The following is a 9,877-nucleotide window of genomic DNA, read 5'->3' on the forward strand; positions in this document are numbered from 1 at the left end:
GTTTGATTCAACATTAAAGCAGGGTGTGTTCATAAATAGTGGATTACTAAAAGCAGGTATGTTCCTAATAGTAGATTCACATTAAGCCAGGGTGTGTTACTACATAAGGTGGAATTCTACATTAAAAGCAGGTATTGGTACATAAATAGTGGAATTCAGCGTTAAGCCAGGTGTGTTCATATACAATGTGGATTGACATTAAGCCAGGATGTTAATAAATAGTGGATTCACTTAAGCCAGGTATGTTACATAAACATAGTGGATTCACTTAGCGAGGTGTGTTACATAAATAGTGGATTCACATTAAGCAGGTATGTTAACTAACATAGTGGATTCACATTAAGCCAGGTGTGTTTACATAACATAATGGATTCACGTTAAGCAGGCATTAAGTAGCAAGGGATTGTTACATAACATAGTGGATTCATCTTAAGTCGGTATGTTACATCTGGGCCTTCTTCACCACCCGCTGGGAGGGCCACAGCCCCAGTGATGTACTGGGCCTTCTTCACCACCCGCTGGGAGGGCCACGACCCCAGTGATGTTCTGGGCCTTCTTCACCACCCGCTGGGAGGGCCACGGCCCCAGTGATGTACTGGGCCTTCTTCACCACCCGCTGGGAGGGCCACGGCCCCAGTGATGTACTGGGCCTTCTTCACCACCCGCTTGAGGTCTGTGTAGTTGTGGACGGAACAATTCCGGTACCAGGCCGTGATGCAACCGGTCAGGATGCTCTTGATGGTGCAGCAGTAGTCTTTGGAGAGGAACTGGGCGGAATGTTGAATTTCTTCAGCCGCCTTTAGGAAGTAGAGACGCTGTTGTGTCCTCCTGACCTGTTGGAGGTGTTGGTCCATGTTAAGTCCTCGGTGATGTGGACMCTGAGGAACTTAAAACTGCTGACTCTCTACTACAGTCCCGTTGATGTGGATGGGGGTGTGATCATTCCTCTACTTCCTGAAGTCAACAATCAACTCCTTTGTTTTGCTGACTTTGAGAGAGAGGTTGTTGTCCTGGCACGACTTACCAGTTCACTTACCTCCTCCCTATAGGCTGACTCGTCGTCGTTGTTTTTGTATGACGACAACTGTGGTGTCGTCATACAAAAATTGGATGGATTTGGTGTAGTGGAAGGCCACACAGTCGTGGGTGAACAGGAAATACAGCAGTGGGCTGAGTAGACACTCCTGGGGTCGCCCCTGAGGAGACACTCCTGGGGTCGCCCCTGAGGAGACACTCCCGGGGTCGCCCCTGAGGAGACACTCCCGGGGTCGCCCCTGAGGAGACACTCCCGGGGTCACCCCTGTGGAGACACCCCTGGGGTCGCCCCTGAGTAGACACTCCTGGGGTCGCCCCTGAGGAGACACTCCTGGGGTCGCCCCTGTCGAGACACTCCTGGGGTCGCCCCTGAGGAGACACAGTGGCCTGCTGGAGGTCATTTTGCAGGGCTCTGGCAGTGCTACTCCTTGCACAAAGGCGGAGGTAGCGGACCTGCTGCTGGGTTGTTGCCCTCCTACGGCCTCCTCCACATCTCCTGATGTACTGGCCTYTCTCCTGGTAGCGCCTCCATGCTCTGGACACTACGCTGACAGACACAGCAAATCTTCTTGCCACAGCTCGCATTGATGTGCCATCCTGGATGAGCTGCACTACCTGAGCCACTTGTGTGGGTTGTAGACTCCGTATCATGTTACCACTAGAGTGAGAGCACCGCCAGCATTCAAAAGTGACCAYAACATCAGCCAGGAAGCATAGGAACTGAGAAGTGGTCTGTGGTCACCACCTGCAGAATCACTCCTTTATTGGGGGTGTCTTGCTAATTGCCTTTAATTTCCACCTTTTGTCTATTCCATTTGTACAACAGCATGTGCAATTTATTGTCAATCAGTGTTGCTTCCTAAGTGGACAGTTTGATTTCACAGAAGTGTGATTGACTTGGAGTTACATTGTGTTGTTTAAGTGTTCCCTTTAGTTTTTTTGAGCAGTGTATTACAATTACATAAGTATTCAGACCCTTTACTCAGTACTTTGTTGAGGAACCTTTGGCAGCGATTACAGCCTTGCGTCTTCTTGGGTATGACGCTACAAGCTTGGCATGCCTGTATTTGGGGAGTTTCTCCCATTCTTCTCTGCAGATCCTCTCAAGCTCTGTCAGGTTGGATGGGGAGCGTCGCTGCACAGCTATTTTCAGGTCTCTCCAGACATATTTGATTTTGGTTCAAGTCCGGGTTCTGGCTGGGCCACTCAAAGACATTCAGAGACTTGTCCTGAAGCCACACCTGCGTTGTCTTGGCTGTGTGCTTAGGGTCATTGTCCTGTCGGAAGGTGAACCTTCGCRCCCAGTCTGYGGTCCTGAGCACTKTGGAGCAGGTTTTCTTCAAGGATCTCTCTGTACTTTGCTCGGTTCATCTTGCCCTCAATCCTGACTAGTCTCCCAGTCCCTGCCACTGACAAACATTCCCACAGCATGATGCTGCCACCACCATCCTTCACCTTAAGGATGGTGCCAGATTTCCTCCAGACGTGACACTTGGCATTCAGGCATTCAGAACAAAGCGTAACAATGACACATAAAAAAAAATGGAAAAAGGGACGGGGTCTGAATACTTTCCGAATGCACTTTATCTAGTATAGTTTTTGACACGATTTCCATTGAGATATAATTGGCATTAAAGAGATAAAATACTTTGGTCATTAGTTGGGTTACCATGGAGTGTTATAGTACCTGAAGACACAGAGTTTCTTCTCCCACGCCAATGTAATGAGCGTCTCTAGTCTCCAACTCTCACACACACTTTTTTTCTGGACGGCTGAAACATGCAGCAACAGGTCATATTCACCCACACAGAAGTGAGGGAGATTGATAAGTAATTAACTTATTTTATCTTCCTCAGTCATTCATTATAACCACTACAGACACAGACACACAGACACAGACACACACACACACACACACACACACACACACACACACACACACAACACAACACACACACACACACACACACACACACACACCACACACCACACACACACACACACACAACACACACCACACACACACACACACACACACACACACACACACACACATGTCTATCTCTGCGTCTGAAACTCACTGATGTTATTGTGTTAATGATGCCCACCACCTTCACGTCACTGGAATGAATGACACAATTATAATCAAAAAGTTGTGTTCGTGAGCTCTTTAACCCTTTAATCGTATCAAGTCAAGGAGATTTGTCCAGTTAGAGCAGCTTGTCATCTCAGAGGAGACAGGAGAGCAGAACTTGACCAATCACAGCGGKGACAGAAGAAGAGAGCAGAACTTGACCAATCACAGCGGAGACAGAAGAAGAGAGCAGAATGTGACCAATCACAGCGGAGACAGAAGAAGAGAGCAGAACTTGACCAATCACAGCGGAGACAGAAGAAGAGATCAGAATGTGACCAATCACAGCGGAGACAGAAGAAGAGATCAGAATGTGACCAATCACAGCGGAGACAGAAAAAGAGAGCAGAATGTGACCAATCACAGCGGAGACAGAAGAAAAGATCGTGACCAATCACAGTGGAGACAGAACAAGAGATCGTGACCAATCACAGCGGAGACAGAAGAAGAGATGGTGACTCTTTCTGGTGAGATCAAGTTGTGCTAACATCTATGCACAGCAGGTAGGTCGTTGAAGCTGAACCTGTCGCCAAAAGTTGGCCTGTTCGAATCGTGTTCTGAGCGCGAGAACAAAAGGCTGACATTAACCTGGTGACTGAAGGGCCACTGGGTTCACATCCACAAAACAATGTGCTACCGTTGGGCCCTTGAGCAAGGCTCTTAACCCAACAACATTCTCTCCATCCAGAGATGCAGTTTAACTCTGTACTCTGGTGTGTCTGTGTGAGAGGGGGGGGGGGTAATTTCACATTTTTTTTCATAATTCCTGTGCCGTTGGCTTGGACACACACACACACACACACACACACACACACACACACATTACAACCTAATGATGAGGAGAAATCAAGCATTCGCCAGGAGCATGGATTCCGTGGCTACTTTTGAGCTGGCCCCCTATTCCCTATATAGTGCACTTCATTGAACCAGAGTAGTGCACTTCATTAGTGTGCTACTGTATACAGGGAATAYGGTGCCATTTGGGACACAGYGGTAAGTAATTGACATTCATTAAATGCTGTGGTTAAACTCTGCGAAAGCAAAAACTACATGACAAGTCTGTAGTTTAATAGGAGGGTAATTTAACTCCAGAGTGAGGAGAGAGAGACGAAACAATCAGAGAAGCGAACGTCTGACTGTCTGGACAATTCTTAATATTTCCCTTTAATCAGAGGTAGTCTGCGGTGCAATTACACACTCGGTGCACTAATAGCGTTCTGATCATCGGTAGTCAATTTAATGAGGATTTCGACAGCAGTACGGCTGCATCATTAACTGTGGAGGTACGGCTGCATCAATAGCTGGGGAGGTACTGCTGCATCATTGAAAAGCCTATTACTACAGTATATTCACAATAGCACCATGGAGATATTTTCCATATCCAAAATCTTCAAATTACATTGAATATCATGGAACTGAAGGATTTTGTGCGCCAGCAAACCGGGCCTAGTAGACTGTGATTTGAACTAGCTAACTAGGTAACGTTCAAGTGAAAAACATCTGAGCCGTGCGATTTTTGAAAATACATTTCATTGGCCTGACYGGCTAGTTTGGCACATGATCAGGCTAGCAGGCTAGCGGTAATTTCCATCCCTGAATATCATATACAGTACAGACAATGGTAGTTGTAGATGGCAAAGGTAAGACAAAGAGTGTGGTTGATCATTGAAGAATTYAATGTCATTTGTGTTTTGAATATCAATAAGACAACAATGCATAGAGGGACTCACTACAATGAATTGGACGTGTCTGTGTACGGGATCTCCTTGGAGTTTCATGGTGACGGTGAGTCATTAGAAGAAAGACAAACATTTTGACCGGTCATTCCATTAATTCGCTGCCTTTTGAAAAGTGTAACTTAGTCAATTTGATTGATTTTCACCTATTGTTAACATTCTGTCATAAAGAGCACATGTTCAACTTAATTTTTAAAAAAAAAACATGTTTTTCTCATGTCAAGATATTACATTTAAAAAATGTTCTATAGTACCAAATATAGTATTAGTATTTTTTTTATTTATTAAGGATCCCATTGTTCCTGCAAGGCAGCAGCTCTTCCTGGGGTTTATTTGGATCCCATTGTTCCTGCCAAGCAGCAGCTACTCTTCCTGGGGTTTTTGGATCCTATGTTCCTGCAAGGCAGCAGTACTCTTCCTGGGGTTTATTAGGATCCCCATTAGTCCTGCAAGGCAGCAGCTTACTCTTCCTGGGGTTTTATTATGGATCCTCATTAGTTCCTGCAAGGCAGCAGCTACTCTTCCTGGGGTTTATTAGGATCCCATTAGTTCCGCCAAGCAGCAGCTACTCTTCCTGGGTTTATTATGATCCCCATTAGTTGCAGGCACAGTACCTTCCTGGTTTATTATGGATCCTCATTGGTTCCTGCAAGGCAGCAGCTACTCTTCCCGGGAGCGCGCATGTTAAGGCAGATATATACAATTTAAAATGTGACATGACATTACATTTCATAACACTTTTCACAACACATTAAGTGTGTTCCCTCAGGCGACTACCCTACTACCACAAATCTACAATACAAAACCCAGTGGACGAGTGTGTTATCATGGTATGTCTGTGCCTGTGTGTGTCTCTCTTCACAGTCCCGCTGTTCATAGGTGTATTTTTATCTGTTTTTTAAATCTGATTCTCTGCGCATCGTTTACTTGATGTGGAATAGAGTTCCATGTAGTCATGGCTCTATGTAGTACTGTGTGCCTCCCATAGTCTGTTCTGGACTTGGGGACTGTGAAGAGACCTCTGGTGGCATGTCTTGTYGGGTATGCARYGGTGTCTGAGCTGTGTGCCAGTAGATTAAACAGACAGCTTGTGTATTCAGTATGTCAATACCTCTCACAAATACAAGTAGTGATGAAGTCAATCTCTCCTCTTCCTTGAGCCAGGAGAGATTTTCATGCATATTAATGCTAGCTCTCTGTGTACATCCAAGGGCCAGCCGTGCTGRTRTGTTCTGAGCCAATTGTACTTTTCCCTAAGTCCCTCTTTGTGGCACCTGAGCACACGACTGAACAGTTGTCAAGGTGTGACAAAACTAGGGCCTGTAGGACCTGCCTTTGACAGACTTCTCCCCATCTTAGCTACTGTTGTATCAACATGTTTTGATCAATGACAGTTTACAATCTAGTGTTACTGCAAGCAGTTTAGTCACCTCAACTTGCTCAATGTCCACATTATTCATTACAAGATCTAGTTGAGGTTTAGGGTTTAGTGAATGATTTGTCCCAAATACAATGCTTTTAGTTTTAGACATATTTAGGGCTAACTTATTCCTTGCCACCCACTCTGAAACTAACTGCAGCTCTTTGTTGAGTGTTGCAGTGATTTCAGTCTCTGTGGTAGCTGATGTGTATAGTGTTGAGTCATCTGCATACAAAGACACGCTGTCTTTCCTCAATTCCTGATTATGTTGGAGAGTCTTCCATTAAAGAACACCGTCTGTGTTCTGTTAGACAGGTAACTATTTATCCACAACATAGCGAGGGGGTGTAAAGCCATAACATATACGTTTTTCCAGCAGCAGACTACGATCGATAATGTCAAATGACGCACTGAAGTCTAACAAAACAGGGTTGACGATTTCTTCTTAAATCAGCCATAAATCCCCAAGTGGCAAAGCCTGCTTTGTGTAACAGGGAGTGGCAATTGAATGCAAGCTTCACAAATGTTTTTAAATAAAATTGTTTAAAAAAAATGAACAGAACAGAAAATGGGCAGAAAGGGTAAATCCAGTTTACATTATTTTAGACTATTAGATATTCTCTTTTTATTTCATTTTTGTAAAAATGTTAATTCCCATATTAAAACGAGAGCCTTAACATGAAGGACAGACGTAAATSAATCACTAAATCACAGGAAATGTATTATTGTCTTCAGACCGTACTCTGTCAAAAAGCAATAAACTAACTAGGACTTTACAGTGATGGTGAAACTTCTGAGAAAGGTTTGGATTAAGTGGGTTAAAATCKRAAGTGACACAGGGTTATCACAGAGACATGTAAAAATTCAGAATTTTGGCACTTTAGCAAGCCATTATTCATATTAAAAATCTGGTTTATTGAATTCTCTATGTAGTGTAAATTAAAGGGCACTTCATTTAAATATAACAGGCTTTTAAAATTCAGTACCGGTGGACAATTTCTACTTAAAGTATCAAAAGGGACGCACGCAAAAGGCACTATTTTATTTTTTTTTACGACCCAGACGTTGGYATAAGGAAGTACTTCAAATGAACAGACACGCAGGATGCTCCCAATTACCACCTTTTACTGAAAACATATCGACATAACACGAACCTTCGTCAGGTAAAAATGATGATTCCTTAGCCAGCATCGAGTCTAACCTTTAAAAATACATTTCTTTAAAGAAGAAAAGGCTTTTTTTTTGCATGAATTGGAAGGTACATCTTACAGATATTGTGAGATGATGCAGGAAAAATCAACCTCATCCTCTCCCAGAAAACAACTAGTTGTCCTTTTTAAACACACCAATACATTTCAAYGAAGCAATAACTCCCTTCTCGGGCTGAGAAAACAGAAATCTCATGTAAACACGAGCTCTCAACACTACAAACTACTGTCAAACAGGCTCACGTTTCTGGTTGAGTGACTTTTATATTGAGTAAATGTTTTGAGTAAATGTTTTTCTCTACAAACAAACAACACCATTCAAGTCCAACAAATTGTTTGTGCACGTAAGTAGTAGCCCACAGGCCATTTACTTGTGTCTGTCAGCAGCTAGTAGACACACGGTCAACAGTGCCACCTGCTGGTGGCGTGATGGTATTAATGGAGAAAGGGGTTCTGTTAGAGGCAGGGAGAGGCGAACCATCYGGGCGGCCCAGGCAGACACGGGCCAGGGCGTATTTCCAGTACATACCTGTATTAATAAGGAGACAGATGGGACAGTGTTAGCTTTCTGCTTTCGGAAAGTCTTTAATAAGATCTCTTATCTCTTTAGAGATTAAAAAACGGAGATGGTTACAGACAGGGTTGCGATATTCCAWTAACTTTCCCAGAATTCCCAGGTTTTCCAGAAATCGCAGTTGGGAAATTCCCAGAATCAGGAGGGAATTAACAGGAAATCRAGAATCAGGAGGGAATTAACAGGAAATGCAGAATCAGGAGGGAATTAACAGGAAATCCAGAATCAGGAGGGAATTAACAGGAAATCCAGAATCCTCCAACCAGGAGTTCTAGAAAATATGGGATTTTTTTTGCAAAAGTTACCGTAACTTCACCAGCTTACAGAGCATTATGGGTACAGTAGTACATCATGCTACAATAAAATAAAGGGCTCCCCCGAGTGGTGCAGTGGTCTAAGGCACTGCATCTCAGTGCTAGAGGTGTCACTGCAGACACCCTGGTTCAAATCCAGGCTGTATCACACCCGGCTGTGATTGGAAGTCCAATTGGGTGACGGAGCACAGTTGGCCCATCGTTGTCCGGGTTTGGCTGGGGTAGGCAGTCATTGTAAATAAGAATTTGTTCTTTACTGACTTGCCTAGTTAAATAAAGGTTAAATAAACATTTAAAATACCCAAGAAGAAGACTACCACTGCGACCACTGCGACCCAGAGGCTTTTCAAAACAATATCCTTGACGACCGTGCTGCCGTACAGGTCCTCATCATCTTTCACCACGATGATGTTACCATGGGAATCCTCATCCCCATCGTCCCACCGAGCCAGAGCAGAGGGGAAGTCCAGTCTGAGAGCCTCAGGAGGGAGCACCTGGATGGAAAGAATAGAAGGAAAATATTATATAAGCAGATCTTTTGTCTCTAGGGCAGTCTCCAAGCTGGATTTTAACGGTTCAATGAAAGCTGAGGGGAGGACGGCTCATAATAATGTCTGGAACGGAGAAAATGGAATGGRAACAACATGTGTTTGATGTTTTAAAACCATTCCACTGATTCCACTCCAGACCTTACCACAAGCCCATCCTCCCCAACCTCCTGTGCGTCGGAGATATAATTACAGTATGAGGGACAACATTTTTATATCGACTTTTGTTTTTAATTTTGCCAKGMCTCTTATCCAGAGTGACTTATAATCCATGCATTCAGCTAAGGTTAGGYAGGTCAAAACACTCACCTTAAATCAAACACAGATAACGTTATTATTTATTTATTTCAAACAGTATTTTTCATTCCAGGTCTGGATAGAATGCAATGTCTCCCACCTTGAGCCCCAGGTAGAGTCTCTTGACCCTGCGGTAATCAGTGTCCTGTACATCACAGCGGTATGTCCCAGCGTCCTCCTCCCTCACCTAGGTTGAAGATAATCATGTTAGGACTATGTTCTAGTCACATGAGGAAGCTTTAGAAAAAATAAATGGAACCATCGCCGTTGCTAACTACAATCGCTGTTGCTAACTACAATCGCCGTTGCTAACTACAATCGCCGTTGCTAACTACAATCGTTGCTTCCATCAGTTTAGAATTCTTCTGCATTCTCGCAAAAGAGTTCTGGGATTTTAGAACCCTCTTGACTTAACCTTGACTTCAACCTAGCTCACTCACGGGGTCCAGGACTAGCCGGTCTAGCCTGGGGGCGTCCCAGCGCCCCAGCAGAGAGTCGTCGGTGGTCACCACCCCCCGGGCGTAGCGCCACGATACCCGGAAAGAGAAGCGCCCCATGGTCTCCATCACCTCACCCAGACAGTCCAGCTCCAACCGCTGACCAGCAAGCAC

General features: G+C 44.4%; 1 protein-coding gene across 1 annotated transcript in view; it reads right to left on the bottom strand.

The window, feature by feature from the left end:
• Positions 1-1,043: 1,043 nt before the first annotated feature.
• The window catches only part of tmem81 (transmembrane protein 81), a 16,097-nt gene continuing 7,263 nt past the window's right edge, over positions 1,044-9,877 (bottom strand). Inside the window, exons 2-5 of the mRNA XM_070438694.1 lie at positions 9,707-9,877; positions 9,367-9,453; positions 8,723-8,915; positions 1,044-1,570 (exon numbers count right to left, since the gene is read on the bottom strand). The exon at positions 9,707-9,877 is cut by the window's right edge and continues 9 nt beyond it. Of these exons, the coding sequence (XP_070294795.1) occupies positions 1,044-1,570; positions 8,723-8,915; positions 9,367-9,453; positions 9,707-9,877 (978 nt within the window). The remainder of the gene's footprint in view (positions 1,571-8,722; positions 8,916-9,366; positions 9,454-9,706) is intronic.

Source organism: Salvelinus sp. IW2-2015, unplaced genomic scaffold, assembly GCF_002910315.2.
Source record: "Salvelinus sp. IW2-2015 unplaced genomic scaffold, ASM291031v2 Un_scaffold1120, whole genome shotgun sequence".
NCBI lineage: Eukaryota > Metazoa > Chordata > Actinopteri > Salmoniformes > Salmonidae > Salvelinus > Salvelinus sp. IW2-2015.